At 45.7% G+C, this 21725-nt stretch overlaps 1 protein-coding gene across 1 annotated transcript in view; it reads right to left on the reverse strand.

Moving 5' to 3' along the window:
- The window catches only part of KCNH2 (potassium voltage-gated channel subfamily H member 2), a 1778384-nt gene that overhangs the window by 93404 nt on the left and 1663255 nt on the right, over positions 1-21725 (reverse strand). Inside the window, exons 8-9 of the mRNA XM_069645957.1 lie at positions 4777-4976; positions 352-604 (exon numbers count right to left, since the gene is read on the reverse strand). Of these exons, the coding sequence (XP_069502058.1) occupies positions 352-604; positions 4777-4976 (453 nt within the window). The remainder of the gene's footprint in view (positions 1-351; positions 605-4776; positions 4977-21725) is intronic.

Below are 21725 nucleotides of genomic sequence, written 5' to 3' on the forward strand. Positions count from 1 at the left end.
CCCCATCTCATCCTCATCCAGGCTTCCTAGTAACCTCGCTATACATAGGTAACGTTTGGTGTGTGATTTACCTGCATCCCGGAGGGAAGGGGAGGGGCTAGCTATGGCAATGGGCTAGAATGGCATGGGATTATGTCCTCCTAATTGGCCCTGAGATATGCACAGTTAAATGGGTTGGCAGCTGCTCCACAAATTGCAAGTGAAACACTGGTTAACAGACACAAAGCAGATACCATAGAAGAGCTGCTGAACACGGGCACAAGTCCAATGATTGAATGTTCTGGAACCACATGCATGAGACATCAGAGCAAGCACATTCACCTTCCATCTTCTCCTCTCTTTGAAACTTACCAAGAATTGCCACAACCACGTCCCCCCGGAGGATCTCGATGGAGCCGCGAGAGATGAAGTAGAGAGCGGTGAGGACATCCCCGGCGTGAACCAGCGTGTCCCCCGGCGGGGCATGTGTGGTTTTGAACTTCATGGCCAGGGCCCTCAGGCAGCCCTTGGTGGCCCCCTTGAAGGGCTTGCAGTTCTGCAGCAGGCTGCGGTTCAGGTGCAGGCAGATGTCCGCCTGCAGGCACTCGGGGAAGCCTTTAAGAACCTAGAGAACCCGAGAGAAGATGAATTAGTGACTGCAGATGCATGGGGGTGAGTGGCTGACTTACCTGCAGGCACTGCTAGATAGCCCCTATCTGCGTATCCTCTGACTTGCTAACATGGTGGGATGGTCACTGTTTTTGAACAAGTCAAAATGATGGCACTGGGTATATCTTATTTTCACATGAAATTCCTTGCATAAAAATTTATCATAAAAATAAAGCACAAAAGACATCGCACTGATGTCACTGGAATTGACATTTAAGGGCAGAGATATTTGGTTTATAAAATTGTTAGAATGTTTTGTAAAATAGTTTCATGCTTATTTAAGATTCTTTGGAAACGATAATGCAAAGGGTGATTTAAGAATTCTCAAAAGGTTGGAATTTCCAGCCAGAAAAAAATAAAAAGCTATACTAATAAGCGTGTTGGTATTGTTAACTATAAGTTCGAAAACGTACATTCTTTAAAACGTCATGGTATTTTAACTTGAAAGAGAACACGCAGTTATTTGCTTTATTTCATTGGATTTCCCCAAAACGTGTATTGCTAGTGACACAGCTTCCAAATCGTTTGTGTTTAACAAGGGATTTGTGAGATTCTCATTCAAAATGTTCATTGATAAGAGAAGAGCAGTCATTGCAGCAAGAAGAATATTACATCTCCAGCGATATTTGAAAACACTTGTGTATAGGCGCGTTACAAATACCATATCATATCATATCATATCATAAATCATTCTCTGCCTCATTTGGAAATCCAAGGCGTAGCTGTGTTGCCTGAGCAAATTGGGATCTTCAAAATGGTGGCACTGACAGGATATTACTGCAGGACGCAGCCACAGGACGGACATGGGACCAAGCAGTGTCGGGGGGATTAGTTATCTAAGCAGTGTGTGCAAGCGGTGCTTCCCCCAGACCAAATGCATTTTGGGGCACAGGACATCTGAACAAGGCCGTGTAAATCAGGCCAGCGAGCAAGCCGTGGAGTAGCCACGAGCAGGCACTGAGCCATAATACAGAAAGTGGGAATGAGTTTCTTTGGGCAGTCATCACTATTACACCCTGGCGATTTAGCACCGTTTGGTGTCATCTGACCATTAGGATACAGCAAGCAGAGATGCTCAGAGGCCACTAACTGCAAATACGCGGGTCAGTTAGGCGCGCGCTGCAAGCCGCATCTGCATGGGAGCCATGGGAGCCTAGCCATCCAATGCACAGGGAGCCTGGACCCTATAGCTCTGGTGCTGAAACCCATCACAGTACCAGCAGAGGCAGGTCAAACACTGTGCCCAGTTGGCACATCACCGAATATTTCCAATACATTCACTGTGTGGGTCACTGCTAGTCGCCATGATGCCGCCTTTGCACATAATTTCCAGTTTCCTTTGGACGCCATGATTGCAGATGTTCCTCAGGTTAACGTGACCCATCATTGGCCTTAGCTGTCGCCTCCTGGTAGTTTTTACCTTTTGTTGGTATAAAGCAACCAATGCTCACTAAGGTGGTGTGTGTAAGGCCTCGGCGGGCAGCAATGCTTTAACGAGTGGTAAACACAGCAGTGGCATCTCTGGCAGCTGGGCAGTGTCTACTGCTGGCTTCCAGACTGGATGGGGTTGGCTGAACTGCCAGGTCTAGCCCATCCCAGCCGGCCTGCAAGAAGGCAGGTCTGGATGGGGCCCCTGACAGCCCCTCCCTACTAGACTATCGTCATGGCACACACACTTTACTTGGCTAGTCCGCTGGGCCGCTACCCCTTTTACCCTCGCTGGGTACTGGAGCATGACCAGATTTCTGCTGGTTGTAGTGGTAGAGAATTTACTAAAATCTGGTTGGGTTTCACACTGCAGTGCTAAGTAAGCACAAACTGGGCAATTGTATCTGCTTTTCTGATGGCAGTCCAGCAGATTTACCAAAAATGGCATGTGCTATTTCTGGTGCAATGAGAACATTTGCGCCGTCGTTAACACCGGAGCTAACACCAGCGTGCAGGCGGTCACTGACCCAGCCCTAACACTCATGCACATTCTTTCATCTGACCAGTACTAAAATCAAAACAAATGTGGTCATCCCACTGGCTGTGCAACAGCAATTTAAGTAACAGATTTTGGCAACAATGGCGTAATCACAAATTACACTGTTCCAGTATATTTCCAGTTTCGACATCAAATATTTTGTTTTTTCCCACTGTAAGGACGGGCCTACAAGTCCCAGCGTGCATTGGGAGAAACACTTCTGGCTCAATGAGTTACGCATGGACGTGGCCAACTTGTCAACTATGAATCTCTATACTAACAGTTGTGATCCACACATAATGTACTTGGCACTCTAATGCATAATCAAAAGCAAGTTCTGGGCGTTTTGAGTGCTTGCATTAAAACATGCATGGTACCATCTAAAACCTAATAACACATATGAAAGGAAAGAACACTTGATGAAACATATCTGGCAATGGCCATTTTAAGGCTGGGGAAACTTGCCGGTGATTCCAGCAACCCATTCCCAAGGAGTCCTACAGGACTCTGTGGGAATGGGAACTTACTGTTACTCCATCGATAATATCCTGATGAAACTGGGATATCGGGCAGCGGAAATGGTAAGCCGAGGTGGCAACCACGTAATGACCCACTTGGTCTTGTGTGTGTGTGTGTGTCAATGTGTTAGAAGTGTGTTCTTTCCCACATTTCATAGGTTTCAGAACAACAATTTTTAGTTTTACAATGGTACTAGCAAAAAGTAACCGTTCTCCAAATGGGTTCTGTAGACGGACATGACAACACTCTCATCAATTGTTGAAAATCAATGATCCTGTAGGTTGCTGTTCCGATCCGCTTATCGCTTTATGTGCTTTGCACCCTGCGGTAAACTGCTCTGAGAATTGGTGCGTGTTGCTGGCTGACATACCCCAGAGCAGACGTTGGGGGGAGGCGAGTGTTGGTGTGCTGCTGCCTACTGGGACCTTATGTGCTCTCTCCCCACCTGTCACCTCAACCTGGCGTGGTGCAGTTCATTGTGGTGCAAATATCTCGGAAACCATGCTTCCTAGGGCCTTGAAATGTGGTTTTGGGACCTCGAGTTTTGGTCCTCGCGTCGAGACCAGTTCTTCTACGGCCACATTGACATTACACTGATTTCAGGCAGCCGCCTCATGAGTGAAAGTGCTGAAATCTGGGGAAAAGGGGTGGGGGGGTCCAAATGTCATGTAGCCAGTAATGTCCGGAGGGTCCAAACAGGAAACTATGCAAAATGTGGTGCAGATTGGTGAACCTGTGTGGATCTGAATAAGGAACAATGCTTCGCCAAATCCCAAACCCACAAAAGAATGAGGGCTTTCATTAATATAGATAGACGTGCCATTAATGCGCTGGAACATTGTAGCTACGTTTACTTGTACATCACAATGTTCTAGATGCGTCATTGTTGCATTGCCATGATCTAGGTGGGTTGTGCCTTGTGTGTTATACCGCTGCAGACGCTGTTTGGGAATTGTTATTAAGGCTCCTGGTTTTCAGGTATTCTTAGATGATTCTGTTTTGTTTTTTGCAGCATACTTTGGGAATGTCTCCATATTGTTCTTCAGCAAAACATGAAGACGCGACTAGGACTGCTCGGCCTGTGACTGTGCGGTGGCAAAAGGCAACAGTGCCTTTTCATTATTACAACAGTGAAAGCCTCTCTTTCATAGTGTATCTTGACCCATGACATTCACTTTGTGGAAGGGATAACTGTATTGCCTATATGTGCCCAGTAAGCGTGTGGCTGTGCCCGGAATCAGGTCTCCACTGGATACTCTTTATATCAGCCATCAAATCCCAGCAATAATCGTGACTCAGCCAATATGTATTGTGGTGCTGATCCAGCCTGAATCAGGCAGATACGGTGATAGTGACCAGGCTCCCATGTGCTACTGTGCCAGGCATAATGTGCATCACTCAGTAATTATGCTGCTCCTCATAATTATTAAGCAATTATTGTGCCAGCAATGAAGGCCTCATTGGACAGATAATGTGCCAGTGACCACGCCTATCAAATTAGGCATTGTGCCAGTATCCCTGACCTCACCAGAAAGGTATCGTTCCAGTGGCCATTACCATGCTCCCATTACTTAGTCCCAAACACGCCTCCATCCAGAGTTGCTTAGCCCATACCATAAACACGCCTATAGCACTCCTCTTACCGCATTCATGTCGATGCCGTTGGTGTAGGACCAGGCATGTTGGAAGTACTCTTCCAGTCGCTGCCGCAGGGGGTTGGGAATCTGATGGAAGCGTATGAATTCACGGACCCGCAGCATCTGCGTGTGGTAGCGGGCGGTGCCGGAGTACAGCCGCTGGATGATGGCAGAGACATTTCCAAAGATGCTGGCATACATCAGGGCTGTGGACGCATGGAGAAAATAACAAGAGTCAAACATGAGTGAGCTGCTGTAACTGGGCAATGGTGGATCGATGAGGTATGCAAGGCTACTGATGGGCAAGAGCCGCGTCATGATATGAGTGATCTATCTACGATCGCTGCTCAGTGGCACCTTAGGTGGGTCTTCACATTCTCATATCATCATCCCAGAGGGATATCAATTTCCTCCTGTACATTAAGCACCTGATTCCATATGAATGCCCACAAGACATATACCAAAAACAGATTCATAGTAGGACTTGTTTACTTGTATAATAAAGGCAACATACACTGATTGAAGAATCTATTAAGGTTATAGTCAGTAACATTGACTGTGAGCAGATAGTTGTGAAGGTGACCCTAAAGAGCCCTACTAATGCACTGCATCCTTGACCCACAGTGTTTTCTTTTACAGGTGCCTCGGCTTCCGGTCTCCGAATCCCATGATATGCTCTGGCATCCCATGGATGCGCCATGCTGCTCCCCTGCATGCTCAGCTCTGCTTGTGTAACCCCCGGCCTAATTTGGACCCAACTAGTTAGGGCTGCATGCTTGGCCCAGAGTGGAGAGAACATATATTGTATTTCAATGTTAATGTATATGTTTTGGATTTACCTGATTACTCTTGGACTATACCATACAGCTCATCATGGGGCCACAGCAGTTAAGCACCAGAGCGGCGGTGAATGGAGGCAGCATCCCCATGGCAACCCCCCCCCCCCGGGACACGGGGCTGCAGCAAGGATGAGGAGTGCATCAGGAGGCACAACGTGGAGTCTGGAGGCCCCATGTGGTGGGTGGCACCACCTCAAGAGATTAACAGTAGCAGGGTGTGGCGGGGACGCTGGTGGACCCCCAGACCATGGTGGCCACCAAAGAGGATCTTTGTGTTTCCACAGGGCCACCGGGGTGACTTTGGTGGGCTCCTTGCACAAGGGGGGCATCAAAGAAGTACAGGCTTAGGGGCACACAACGGTGATGCAGTGCCCCATGTAATTGTTGTAATTGTAATTGGTTATTTGTAATGTGCTTAATACCCAGAGGTTTATAAGTGCAGACCCGGGGATCGAAACTGTGTTGCTCCGTGTCGTCTTGCTTCCAAGGAGAGCACATTTCCCCTGACCCCTGTGGCTGAGAGGGCACCACAGGAGAAGTAACAGTGCCTGGGGTGTGCCATCCAGGAGTCATTGGATAGAGGCTGGTACTGCCCATCATAACATGTAGCCAAGGAGTAAAAGGTACCGTTGTTGCCCCAGGATGTGGCTGATTGGAGCAACCACACCCATATAAAATAATGTAGATAGGACTATTCTTGGTAAAGTATTCAAATATGTGTTTACTTATGTGGCTATGTTTAGGGTTATGCACATAATTACTCATGCAATTATATAGAATTGGTTAGGGGTTTAAATAAGTAAGACATTTAGGTATGTAGTAAATTATGTTAGGAATGTATGTGAGTTGTTTGAGTACAGGGTGTAGTGTGGGTAATTAGAAGTACCCTGGCATGGGGAAAGGAAGGGAATCGGCGGCCTGCCAAATGGTGCCTAAGGAAGGGAGCCACCCACTGGGGCCATGCCCTCGCCCTACTGCACGGTGGTATGGCGATAGGCACGGAGTAATGGGTCCTATCCACCAGTTCCATTTTAAGAGTTATGTTTGACCCCTGTGAGGAGAGGGAGGGTGGGATGATTGGCTCGATCCCTCAGAGGAAAAGCACAGCAAGGGAACAAAAGGAAGCTAAAGTTATAAGGGTTGTATCTACTTATATTTAGATAGGTCTTGTGTTTATATAAAATACAACGGGGTCCCCATTGCGATCCCTAAGGAATTCCATATCGGTGTCTGTCGCCGTTTACAGAATAAGGTCAGATCTCAGGAGATGGATTAAAAACAAATGTGCTCGGCGCCTCAATCGACCATCAGACCTCATCTTGAAGCTGTTCCCTGATCCGCTCCTTCTGACTACTCTTCCCCTCTCTTCCATGAACATGTATTTAACATCTACAACCAAAGAGTCACCAACATCTGGAACATCTTTGCACGAAAGAAAGCTCCCAGGAACCAAGCTTATGTAGAACCGTTGTGCTATGATAACTTAAAAATACTCATTTACCAAGCTCATGTAGCACTGTGGTTGAATGCTAACCTAAACAAACTCAAGCAGAATAGAAGGTGTGCTGACAATCGTCGTGTGGTAGACTGTATGCTCTTTCACAACCTTCGTCACTCCCAGATATTAAATAACTCTAATAAGGGTGCCAGCGAGGCTGAAACGTCCTTTTGGACCAATAAGCTCTTGTCTGTCTTCAATGTAAGTTTTAGGGGGTCATTAGAAGTTTGCCAGTATCCTGGCGTTATTTCCGGTGGGATACTGGCAAACTGACTTACCGTTTCCGCCTCCTGATATTCCGGTATTACAAGGATATTACAGGCGGCAGAAAGGGCAGTAAATCCCCACCCATAGAGTCCGGTAGGACTCCATGGGCGGGGATTGACGGTATTATGAGCACTGGCAATACCTGTGCCAGTAACACAAGCATGTTATTGCCAGGGGGAGCATGATTTACCGCCAGCTCTTTGCTGGAGATAAATCAGGGAACCCGCACCATCACTTTAGTTTGGAAGGGCAGGAAAAGTGCCAGCAACAATTTTACCGACACTTTTCCAACAGTGTCAAACTTGTGATGACCCCCTTACCCTCTTTAAACTTTTTAAGGACCTTTCTAATTGTTACACATCCTTGTGTCGGAAGCCAACATATTCCCTGGCATTACCACCCTTTTCCCTCCTGGAGGGTGTATCCACGATGATGCCGGTCTCATTGCCTCTCGCACCATGTGTCTTGTCAGTGCCACTCTCCTCACATCAATGTTGCCCCCTCTAATGCAGAACCGTCATCTTGCCCATCACATGCACATGTGTGGGAACAATGCCCTAATTCCATGTAAAGGAGGGGTTCAACGCAGCTGGGGCACTGATTCCTTGCATGTGTAATCTATTTATGATGGCATCCTGTGGCGTTCCTCGCATCGCAACTACTCCTGTTCTGCGGAAACCCGACACTGCCCGTAAGTGCTGAAACCTTCCAATCTGTGCCTTCTTCCTTGTTTCTTGCCCGAGGTCCTTGTTCTTTTTCTGCTGCTCGTGCCTCTATGACCTGTTCCTCGCAGGGGATGTCCTTACCTGGCATCTCCTTGCTCTTCTTCACTGTCTGTGGTCCTCCTTGTCTTCCCTATGTGGCAAAGGGACCACATCGACTTTGCCACGTTGCCCTGGGTATGGTATTCCCAGTTCCACCACAGCAACTGTGTGCAGTGAAAGAATATTATTTGCCCTCTTGAATGACACAAAGCCTGGACTGGATGCAGGAAGGGAAATTATGGACCTGGGAGCAGATCCAGATGTTTTAGACTGCAACTACCATCAGCCCTAGCCAGCAAAGTCAATGGTTGGGAGCTATAGTCCAAAACATCTGGAGAGCCACAGGTTGCTGACCCCTGGACAGAAGAACCAGGAAGCTCTCCTAGGCCAGGCTGGAAAATCTGTCCCTGGGCTAGACAGCACAAACCATGTTAACAAACTAACAAGAAAGGAACTAAAGTTTGCATAAATCCTTTTCCCCAGCACAGTAAAACCTAGACTAGACTAGCAAAGGCGCTTACATATTTTGAGTCAGGAAGATAATACGGAAGACTGGGGTAACCCGCTAAAGTCTTTTCCACCTCAAAATGGGGCTGTCTTGTGAAGCAAAAGCCCCTTGCCCATTCAATATCCAAAGTGGCAGTAGGGGGCCATGTCCTCAGTGGTGCAGTTAGTGGACACACAAACAGAGCCCTACTTCCTTCCTACGCTGCCAGGAACGCTAGGGAGAAGAGAGCTTATGGTTTCCTCACAATTGCCAGCAAAAGCAAGACAGAATCACCTGCAGGCAATCCATCCATTGAAGACAAGGCAAAGGAAACCAGCAAATCATCAAATAAAGGGGAATCATTTTGTCAAACCCCCCACACCCCAGGAGTAAGGCCCAATACATACCCTGAGCTGTTTTGCACAAGACGGCACCAAAACAAAATTCAGAGAAGGGAAACGCTCCAGCCTGAAAAGGGGGAACAAAGCAGCAGCTCCTTCCCAGCTAGCAACAAACAGAGAATACATTGGGATCACATGGTAACATTTAAAGACTTCTCCTATGATATGATATTTATAACGCGCTTAATACCCAGATGTTTCTAAGCATGGACCCGGGGATCGAGCTGTACTGCTCCGTGTCGTCTTGCTTCCAAGGCGAGCATTTTATCCCCTGAGCTATCCTCCCGAGACAAGGGAAGTCAAAACTACAAAGCATCCTTGCCATGGACATGCCCAAAGGGGCCATGCAACCCCTCTGGCCAATCAGCAGGAAGCTGGTCGGTCCATGCACTATATAAGGGCAGCTCCAATGACATGAATGGAAGGGAGCTTTGTGGTAGAGAGTGACTGATTGTAAAACCTGGAGACTGTAGGATACAGAAAGCGAGAGACCAGAAATACAGAAAAGGAATTAGATTGGAGCAGAGATCAAAAAACAAGGGAATAAAGACCTGGTCATGAAAAAGGCAGAGGAAGCAAAGGCCCTTTACGAGGGAAAGATCGACATGGTGAAGACAAAGGCTATGACCAAGGGGAAGGCAGAGGAGGAAAGGTCAGAGGCCCTGAACATAGAGAAGGAGGAACTGCTCCAGACACCTCACACCTTAAATAAAAGGCATAAAACAGATTATATCCATTACGACATCTGTTACATCCCTTGCTAGGCTTCCTCCCTACCTGGCATTGTACTGTTTCCTAGCTTCCCCTTTTCTCTGTCTCTCACTTTCGACTCGGACTCCAAGCTGTGCATCTGCCTGCTGGCAAGCCTAGTTAGAGAGCCGCGCTCTCTCTCTCTGCCCCCAATCATCATAGTTTTCACACTGTCATTCTACCATGTTGAATCGTGGGTGAGGCTCCCCAGTGGTAGAGTGAGCACTCTATCACTAGGTGTTGTACTTCACCAACCATCTGGCTGGTCTGACTGTTCTTGTTATTTTATTAATCCCACAAAAAGCCTGATCACCATGGATCCAGCCTATCACAAAAATATCCATAATGAAGGTACAAAGCGCCACCACCATGTCGTCCTTGAAACATTGTGACACCTACATTCCTGCCAAGAAGACAGAATGGATAAACTGGAAGAACTTAATAACGAACTTCAAATGTTACATACTCTGGTGTGTACACTGCTAGAAGGGAATTGGTAATTGAACGATGCTCTGTTTTCTTCTACCACAGTCACCTTATCTGAAAGCACCTCAGCTCAGACCAATCTTCTTGAATATGATTGCGGCCCTAGGAAGATGACAGAATTCTGCAACTACTGCCGGATTCAATTCTTGTTTCATAGCAACCTTTCCCAGAGCAAAAAGGCCAAGATTGGGTATATACCAAAAAGAACTCACTGGCAGTGCATGGCTTGGAATGATCCACAAAGACAATAATAGAGAACTTCACAGATTTTGAAAAGATCTCCCAATCTCCTAATATAGATGCTTTTGCACAGAACCAGGTTTTAGACATTGGCCACAGTTCACATGATTTATTTTTCCTATGTAGGGCGGTTTGGCAATTGGCACCAATTAATTATGGCCCGAGATAACCCAAAGCACCTTGCTTCATCAGGTGTTTGCGGGAGGAATTTGAAGATGGTCTCATGTTGCTGAAACCAGTCCCCTACAACTTTTAATCCATCAGGTGCTCAAGATTGACCATTGGTTGTCTGAACGGCAACAAGAAGAATGGAAACATGAAGCATGCTGGCCCACCTCTCGCCCCTCCAGACCACTCATGGATGTCGGTAGCATGGGAGGCTAATCGTTGGAGGAAGAAAGGTGGCATAGTTGGCTTAATCATCTTTGTTTACACTTTGGAACTGATGACCTGCATACATGTCCGATTTGTCCATAAAAGACTTCTGGAAACTGATAGGCCTTTCCTGGGCTGGCAAGGACAAGACCGGCCTATATCCAGCACACTTGAGCCTTCCTTGTAACCCGAATCCTATGCCTACAGCAGCCTTGCCTGTTCTCAACCTACCTCTCATGTGATCTACCCCAACTGGAAGGGAAGGACTTTATTCCACCACAGCATTAGTGCACTGGGAGGTTCTTGAAATGATATGGATCAAGCCTGCCATGACTCCGTTCCAGGCTGTCCATGTTGAAGTGATCGACAGAAAACCCTACATGTGATAATAACGCTGACTTACCATATAGAGCCAAGGTAGCCCTGACTGATTTCTAACAACTCCTTCATAATTTGGACAACCCACACGAGTTTGTTTGGTTTGGATCACTGCACAATGTGTTGATGCAATCCTGCCTGGCCTGATTTAAATGAGCGCATACCCACATCAATTAGAACAGTTCAGCACATTTACGTCGGACACACAGCACCCCAAGAGTATGCTTGCTTTAGTACAGTGGTTTCAGAAGCAGAGGGCAGACTCTTGTTTCTGCAGCACCCTGGTAAATGTGAGATAATATTACAAATGGGGCTCTTCCACAAAGATGTACACATTAGTTGACTATCCAGATGAGGACTGAGTTACAAAACTATCAGCAGGATTGCCTAAAACAGAGATACATAACTTCGTCCTACTCCCAAGCAGGAGCTCACCGGTTCTTAGTGCCGAAAAAGGAGGGTGACGTACAGGTATTGCATAGACTACTGCAACCTGAAATAAATAATTCAGATGGACTGGTACCCTATTACCATTGATATATGACATTCTGGGGCCATTAAAGGATGAAGTCAGCCTTTAAAACACCTTCAGGCCATTATGACTATCCCATGATGCCCTTTGGCCTTTGTAAGGCCCCTGCTGTCTTCCAATGCTTGACTGATGCCATTCTCCACAATTATATTTGCCATGTATCAGAAGCCCCAGCCTGGCTGCAGAAAACCATCTCTATGCCAAGGGAGAGCAACGTGTCTTTCATGCCACCTGTATTGAGTTCCCAGGGAATTTGATCAGCCATCAAAGCATTAAGCTGGATCTCAGAAAGATCCAGGCCATCAGAGATTGGGTGAGCCTGAATGCTGTGAAATTGACTAAACGATTCCTGGGGTTTGCTCACTACTATCATAGCTTGTTACATGAACACTAGACTCTGACGCTGGATTCTACCTGTCTAATTCAGAAACACCTGGACTTCTGTTGGGACGACTGGGTTGAAAATGCCTTTCAAGAGTTTTGCTAAGCACCTTTTTTAAACATCCAGATGACAGCCGGCACTTAATCATTGAAAACGATGCCTCTGAATAGTTTATAGGAGTACTTCTTTTGCAAGAGCAAGAAGAGACATGCAAAGAGCATCGGGTGGCTCACCATTCACGGCAGCCAATCCCAAGAGAGCGAAATCATGCAATCATCAAAAAAGTGCTACTAGCCCAAGAATCAGCGTTGAGAAAAGAAATCATCAACTTTAAGGGGCCGAGCACCCTGTGGCGATACGCACCGATCATCGTAACACCATTGCCTGGGATGCTAAAGCACTCGCCAGGCCAGATGGACCTTTGTTCAATCCGTTTGACGACCGTATTATATACCTCCCACGCACAGAATAAGTGAACTGACACCTTATCACGATAATTGGATTATACCGAAGGGTTAGCAGAACTGGCACATTTGACCAAAAAAGTCTGTCTTTGAGTTTTTCCATCACATGGTACCATGGAGCAGGAGCCAGGCATTGCTAGTGGTAGTTTGTGGAAGAGGACACACACAGCTGATTTAGCTGGGAGGCCGCAACAGCAATTTGGGGAGGTGGGCTACACACATGTGGAACAACATGTTATCACCCAAATGAGCCAGTGGCAGTGGGGGACATGCTGTGTATGGTCTTTTCATTCATTCCTGCAGCAGTGCCTGCTGTGTGCAGTTTTGCACTGGGGATGCCAGAATTGCCTCTGGTCAAATAAAGTTACTATCCAACTTATGTTCCACCCCCATTTCAAGTCTCTCTTGGGTACATGCACCAGTACAGGTAAGTGCACTATGCCAATGCAAATCTACTGAGACCGAGGGAGTACGAAGGGAGAGAAGTGCAGATCTTATCTAGAGAAGATCAGGAAGAAACTACACACAGAATATTTAAACAGTGGGAGGGGATCGAGAGATCTGTCTCTACTGTCTCTATCCAGGGATCGGTCAAACTGTAATGACATTGATCAGATCGATGATGATCAAGAAAAAGATTTGCATCCCACATGCTGCAGCAGCGAAGCAGCATTGCTGCTGAAAAAGCAGCAAACCTGAGAAGGAAGAAGATGATGACACCACAGGTGAAGAGACTGGAGACTGAGTAGAGGCTTCCTCCCCTTTGTACAGTCTCTGTCTCAGATCAGAAAGCAGAACACATCCGTATGCAGGCTGTGTGCCATGGTGCCGGAAGCCCGGGTCACAAAAGGTCACGCAGAAAAGCATTCCATGCTGTGCCCCGAGCTTCTAGCGCCGCAGCAGATAGAGCGCCCAAGTAGGAGAGAAGCAGGCAGCTGTAGGTCCAAGCCCGAATCAGGTAAGTGGCAGAGTGGGTGGGAGGGGCGCAGGGTGCTGCGTAGCAGCTGTGAGTTCAGAGGGGACCCGGTGACATGGACCGGGAGAGGGCCGCTCAGAAAAGCTTGCACCTGTGGAATTTGCAATCACAGGTGCTACCTTTTGTGTGCGGCCCATAGACACAGAACCAGTACCTCATTATGTGGCATCCAGAACACCACCAACACCAACTTCGACCACCATTAACAGGGCTACATGAGCCCAGCCTGTGAAAGTCAAAATGTTGGAAGTACTTCACAGAGAACGGATGGCAACCAAATCTGTCCACTTGCACAGACTTCTGAAAAATGGAGTGTGGAGGGAAGGCAGACAACACCTTGGCTACCACATCTCTGCAGTCCCATATGCAGGGGCATCATGTGCAAACATGAAAAGAAATCTGAGATACAGCTCTCTCCAAACCCTCAGAAAAGCAGCTTACATGCACCAGCTGCACACGTATGCCTGACAATACTGCAGCTGTGGCTTTGATTGGGAACAGAGCACCAGACTCTATCCCATGCACTGCAATTGCACATATCTGTGATGCTCCATTGCATCAGGGCAGTGTTATGTAAGCCTTTGAGCGTGGCCAAAAATATCGTAAATTCCATGACAGACAGCTCCTGGCTATAATATTGCCAGTAGATCTCCTGCTCTACTCTTTAGTGGAAAGCTCTGGATTCCAAGGACCTGTGGGAAGAATTGATTACTTTTGAGAAGTTCCTATTCAGCTTTTTTTTTATCACAGTGCCAGAATTGTACATGACCATGGCTATAATGGTGAAGGTAGTAAAGCAGTCCATTGGGTAAACATTCTACTCCATCAAGGGCACATGTATGTTGGTGTTCAGAGTATTGACTGCATGCCTGTCACAGCACACTGGGCGAATGGAGCTTTCCCTGCTTAGACAGCCACAAGTTGTCCTGGAGTAATTCCAGCGGCCAGCAGGTGCATGCAATTTGGCACCAGGAAATGTTGTGTATAAAAGGGATAAAGGGAAGAAGGCACAGGGGCGTTGACATTTGGGAGAAGGTGGAGCATGTGGAGGCACAGTGGCTAAGGCTTTCTAATTTTCATTTCCTTCACTTTTTGGTCACATGTTTTAGCAGCAATTATGAGCTGTAAAAGAATTGATTGCTGTGGCCCAGAAGGTTCCGCCGATTGACACCTGTTGGAAGATTTGAGAGCAGTGGGGGTGCCGCCTACGAGGTGGAGAACATTTGGGACAACCTCCAGGGGTGGACTGGGAACTAAAAGAGGCCCTGGAAATAATTACTGGGGACCAAAAGAGGCTCTGGAAATAATGTTCAAAGTGGCCCCATATGACTCATTTTCAGCAAACCCAATGCTTTTCCTATGAGAAAATTTAAAAACACCACACAAAAGAGGCCCAGGGTCAGAGGCCCACCGGGAAATCTCCAGTGTTCCCTATAGGCCAGTCCACCCCTGACAACCTCCTCAGTGACGAGGGCATTTTCAAAACTTAGCCTGTGTGTGTCATGCATGGGGGGTGCTGCCCCCAGTTTTTGAAATGGATGAGTAGGATCTCCTCTTTTCCTTTAACAAAGTTGGACTTGGTCTCTTCAGGAATCCCAAAAGAAATGCTCATTTGTTGAGTGGATGATCACAGCAGTACTGCGAGTACATACACCCCCGCTGCAGTAATCAGGTAAGTGGGCTGGGAGAGGAAAATTAAGAAGGGAAGAAAAGTGGAAAGGGGGGGAAAGATGGCTGGTGGGGGAAGGAGGCATCAGGGTACTCGGAATGCAGGCTTGGATCGGTTGAATTTCAGACAAATATTGGCAATTTGTTGCAGCCATTCCAAGATCCTGATTGGCTGAGATGCAGACAGCGTCCAGTTCAGAATGCAAAGTGCTGTTAAAATCAGGTTATCATGCACCAGCTTTTTTTAGCAAGTTTGATTTTATCATATATTCATGACCTCAGTCAAGAATGGATTCTGTGCCAGGAGCAACTTGCACAGTGAGGGAAAAATCTGTGATGTGGCCATCAACCGTATGCATGGCTACATTGCATTCCTCCACCCGCAGGCCCCAATGACATCCAAAATTGCCATGTTACATCACACTGAGCTACACTGTGCCAAGGCAAAGCTTAGCATAACAAGCAATATTTACAGTTTGGTTTTGATCAACCAGACTCTTCTCGAGTGGGCTTTGGTACTCTTCCAGTCAGATGCAGAGCCCCTGGGGCTGATGGCCCCGAGCTGCTCCAGTATTCAGGTTCTGAGAAACATACGCCCAAGCATAAGCTTGCCGGGCAACTAAAGCATAGTATTAGCCTGGACCTAAGCAGCTGTAACAGAAATCTCTAAGCAAGAAACAGTCACAGGCTTGAGTCCCACTAGGGACCAGGTGATTGGTGTTACCTTAGTCAATACGAACGTCTACTACTTCAGTGCCTAGCAACGAAAGGAATCCTGCATGAAGTGTTACATATAGCGTTATATTATCATTATATACTTTAGTAACTTCATGATTTTGGTGCGGTCACGCTCCTGTCAAATTTTTGTTAATAAGGCAAGGGTTTGGGGGACAGAGATGTGAATGGGCAGGCAGTGCGTAACCATTTGATGAAGGATGATCAGGTAATGCCTCCCAATTAAAATCTGTGCCGAGACGGCTGAGGCACCCGCCTCTAAAGAGGGCCTTTTTCATCCATCGGTCGTACAATCTTCCTTCAGGAGAATTTATTTGAACTCCTGTTCCAATGTCTGAGGTTTAAATGGCTGCCATGTATTGAGAGGAGAGTGTTCTGTGGGAACTCTGCCAGCTCCTGCCATCGAAGGCGAGTAAAAACGCACATTTCTTGGGCACGAATACCTGGCGCTGCGCATCTGCTGATGGATGGCGCGTCGCTCTGCTGACTAGGCAGCCTTATTTCCAACATCTGCAGGCGCATTTTATATAACTCAAAACAACATAGCCTAAATTCCGAGCCGCTCCGACATCTGCAAACCCGCCTGAGGAATCTGAGGTACAGCTCTGTCTATGTACATCCATAGTGACCTGGAGGAACCCCTGCCGAGACTGGCCGATAGGGCAACAGTGCAATGCCTGAATTCCAAGGCCAACATGCTGGAGTGGGTAAAGTGGGCCGCTTTTCGGGCCAATGTGGGCCATTTCATGAGTTACTTCACTGTGCATCTAGTAGTTTAGACCAGTATTTCAGAACACAGTCTTTTAAATGTACAATTTGCAACGCATTTTATTGAAAAACTCCACCTTGGGTACTGCTCAGTTTGTCACAAAGAAATGGCAGTTCATGTGCTGCTATGAGCCACTTTTTTCAGTGGTGCCCGTATTGTATGCCCCAGTCCGACCCTGCTGAGACTGAAAAAGTCTCCAGTTCACATCACTCCTGAGTGACCCACATCACACCTGCCACGCATGCACAGAGAAACTTTGCACAAAGCAGCCAGTGCATGCCTAACTGTTTAGTGTTCAGATACTTGAAATACATTGGGTTTTTATAAAATACTAGCGTGAAAGTCTGTGCACCCCCAAAGTGCATGAGGAGAGACATTTGCAGTGTTAATCAATGAGGCAACAGCATATTTCCTATTGCAATCGCTCCCTCTAGTGGTGACAAAATGCAAAGCAGGTAGTCTCTAGTGCGCATGACTACATCGGGCAAATATACATCTGGCCTTTTATTATATAGTATGATATCATTTATAGTGCACATCACAAACAAAATAGTGCTTTGCCCATCAAATTCTAGATGTTCATATTGCACACCTCAAAAGTAAAAGGTACTCCTTGTGCACTTGGGAATTCCAGATACATGACAGACACTCAAAGCCATACTCACGGCACCCACAACCGGGCCTGATCCTGGGATCTAGGTGGAGTGGGGTTGAGCGGGTGCAGCTTATATATGTCTGAAATTTATAATCAGATTCCATGGTTGTAGTTCAATTATTTGGTCCTGTCGCCAGATCTCTCCCCATTCGCACTGTGGGGTGATACAAAATGTTAACCAGATATTGGCCTGGGTAAGATATCCCAGACAACTGGAAGGACCTGTGCGGAAATCCACCTGTTTCATTGTATGTTGTTGTAATATTCCTGATTTATATGTCAATGACGATACCCCCAATGATGCATGAGTTTTCACAACAAAGAGTTTTTATTCTTAAAATAATTCAAAGAACGTCCTATGGCAAATAATGTCCATGTCCAATGCATTTCGGTCAGTGGTGACCATCTTCAGGGACTATTCGAGAAAATAAACAAGAACAAAAATGTATGTGCTAAGCATTTACATTTTTAGAGATAGTCCATAATTACTACTACTAATACTGCTACTGCTGCTACTACTACCAATAATAATATTAACAATAATGCATGCAATCATAAACATCACTATTGCTACAGCTTGAACCACTACTATTACTAATAATAGCAACAATACTAGTAATAAATGATAATAACGGAAATAATAATAATGTTGCCTGAAGCTGATGGGTAACAGCATGCAGCATGAAGATTGCCCCGCCAGAGCTCAGATCTTCTCAGGGAACTACATGTGCCAGATAAAGGACTTGGATTCTTGTACCTGGTGATATCATATTATTATACACCTTATGGGCCTTGTAGTACATTATGACCCAAAAGAGTGATTGCAGCACAGTCAAGAAGTTGCTTTGGGATATAGTGCTTTTGTGGTTAAGTGTTCTAGTTATCGGTGGCCTCCTGTGAAGTAAGTCTCTTATCATTACTATTAATATTGTTTTTTTTTATATTGCGCCGATTCACCACCCTAGTGCTCTCAACCTTAGGTGGCCCTCAGTAACCATATTTCAAGGGATAATTGTAATTAGGGCTCCCGGTTTTATGGTATTTGTTTTTTCACCATTTCTGCCTGTATTTCTCCAAATTCAGTTTTTGATCTGTAAAAATATATTGTAAATCATATTTTCCAACATGTATCCAAAAGAAAAATACACGTTAGCTCTTGTTGCCTGTAATGGGATGCTCACAAAGCTGGGTCCGTGCACATCAAGTGGTGGGCCTTTTCACTTTAAAAAAAATAATAGTGTTGTTGCTGAGCACTGCAGCAAATCGGCAGCATATCTGCAGCATATCTGCAGCATATCTGCAGCCATTCAAACAACTTAAAAATGGAATGAATTTCGTTTTCAACATCTCCATTATGTTGTTTTGCACAGCCACTGGCCCGTGAGGCAGGACCGAAGACCCAACCAAAAGACACGTATTCCCACTTTTTTCAATTATTTTTTAGAAATAAATACTGAAAGGAAACAGTGATTTAGATGTGTATATATGTCTACAAATCTGTAAAAGTGGAAAACAAGGAACCGTAGTTACAATTCTGCTTCCCTCCTTATATAGGGGGTGCAACAGTATTTCTCAAAGGTGTAATGCATTAGCATGTGCCATGTCCACTGGGCTCAACTGGATGCTTAGCATGTTTTTTTAAGGTGAAATAAACTTCTGCAGACACTTGAAGTTATGTAAACAAGGAGCAACCTTCTTAAGCTTGCTTTACATTGTCAATCATTCTTTCTTGGTCAGATATCCCCACAAATGGATTTTCCACAAAGTGAATAGTACTTCCTATGGTTTCTGCTGTAGCTCCATCCTTGTGCATGGCCATAACCATCCTTCCAGCCTACCACAGTGCACTCTTTTATTTCCACTGGACCCCACTTTCCCCTTTGCACAGGTTTTGGCAGTAATGAGAACTCAATTTCAGCTTTAATCCAGGTTGCTTCCGGATAACTGTTCAGCAGAGACATGCAATAATACCCCAAGGGAGACATGCGCTAATACCCTAATACTTTATCTGGCATTATATAAATGTATGGATATCTGCTACTCTGCTGGTGCATAACCTCCAGTTCCACCTGCCCTGACACTTCATGCAATGAGCTGCCGAGCGTTTCTCTTTGATGAGTCCTCCAGCCCCTTGACATTTCCCCTCAAAAATACACATCCCCCCTCCAAGGATATGAGTGTCTAGGGGAGGAAGGCTAGCTCAGAGGCAATGTGTTTGTCTTGGAAGCAAAACAACGCAGCACAACACAAGTTCAAATCCCGATCCCGCACTTACAAACCGCTTGCTGGTATTAAGCATGTTATAAAAGAACAATTATAATTATTAATTGACATCCTTTTAGCATGAAACCCTTCTGCCAATTTTTAAAAATGTTTTCAAGACAACGATCCTCAAATCTTTTTTTCTTATTTTGAGTTCTTCCTAGCATAACAGCACCTGATCTTAGTAATATAGTGCTGATATTATTTAACCCAACTGGTTGGAACAGTAAGTCGGTGAAGTCCAGGTTCCCTCTCCTGTGGCAATAACAAAGAAAGTGCATTTGTTATCTTGAAAACACAGAATGAAAATACCTACTAGGGTTGAAATTCCGCATGTGAGCAGGAATACACACACCTCCAGTAATAAGCCACACTCGTTCCTTGATTTAGTAAGCCAGAGCAGGTGTTCTCTTTGTGTAAGGCTATCTCTTGTAACTTTATTCAGCTTTCTACAGAATATAGGTTACTTCAAAATGAACTAGTGATTGTAACATCATATCTCTAGTCTTAGCCACTGGACTTCATAGGTGTGAGGAATCGCTATCTAGCAAGGGTGTAGAAGCCCTGGATTTGTTTTAATTATTTAATAAAATGATGCTTGTAATTCCATCTCAGAAAGAGTGGTCTGCTAATCAGACCACCCTTTCAGTAAGCCGCATGACAAAAAAGCATAATAAACACCAATGTCCCGCTGCACCAGTCTATTGATCCTCAGCTCCTGCTCTCCAGTGGCACAGAGCAGGTTCAGAGGTCACAGGTGCCCTGTTTGACAGCTGCTGTGACATCCAAGTCACTGCAGTGAAGAGGATGCATTAAAATTTACTTGGTTTCAAATTTCATATGATCACACCTGGTGGCCGGGTAGTCTGAACATATACACCACACCACAGTGGTACGGTTGTGGAGAGTTTACATAATTAAGAACAACATCTGAATTGTATCATACACATTTCAACACTAAAGGCTCAGGTGAGTTGTGGAATGGCGGTGTGTATTCTGGTTGAAAACATGACCCTGCCAGCCAGCAGGACAGGAGACTGAGCTTCGCGAGATCGAATAACACAGCTCTGGAATAAAAGGGCACACAAAACACAAATGTATCAATGATTTTAGACTGTGTCTTTGCATATTACCTTTTTAATTGTGAGTCTGAAAATATTTTAACAATCTTGATTATTAACTGGTATTTGTTATGTTTGTTTATTTATTAATGGTGTATTGATATGTGATTTCATGGTATTTTTTACCAAAATAAATCCGTTTTGTATTGCATTATTCACAATACATAACAAGGGATGGTCTCACACCAGGAGGAGCATACTAAAGGGCATTGGATATTGTGGGCCGGTGAAGAGGCTGGGGTTAGTGTGGTCAGAAGGAGTTCAGCCCAGTTGGGAAAGATTTTCACCTTCTTATTTCTCTCTGCACCAATTCTTCCTTCCTGCCCCCTACACCTCCTTAACGGCAAAGCACTTTGTTTATGATGCAAGAAGGCGAACAGCACAAGGATAGGGATTGGCCCATATGCTTGCTTTTGTCCAATCACATGTGGACATTTACCTATAAAAGAGGTGGTCTGTCATCTTTTCTTCGATTCATTTTGGGGTTTAATTTGGAACTTCAATAAGAATTAATGTGTGCCTCCTTTGGGAGACCAGCCCTCTCCAAAGACATCTGCCAGTGAGGCGAAGATTGAGTGTCCCAAGGAAGAGGCAAGCTATTTTCCTTAACCATTCGCCTGGGACGTTGGAGGTGACTTGTTGCTGGGGCAAGACCTGTCTCTCTGCCAGCAACACTGGTAACCCAGGCCCTCAATAAAAGTGAAGGACATCTGCAGGTGTTGGCCCGACCTCGCCTGTTGGGAGAAACAAGAACAAGGACTCATCTTGACTGAGACCTTGAATTTAGACTCACAGCATTCTGACAGCCAGAACCACCAGGATCTCTGTTTCAAACCATCGAATGGCTTGAAGCTGAATTCAAATCCTGTTTGACACTCACTGAACAGGACCCTCTAGTGCTGCTTT

This window comes from Ambystoma mexicanum, chromosome 2p (genome assembly GCF_040938575.1).
Source record: "Ambystoma mexicanum isolate Mex_15411 chromosome 2p, UKY_AmexF1_1, whole genome shotgun sequence".
In the NCBI taxonomy this organism is placed as follows: domain Eukaryota; kingdom Metazoa; phylum Chordata; class Amphibia; order Caudata; family Ambystomatidae; genus Ambystoma; species Ambystoma mexicanum.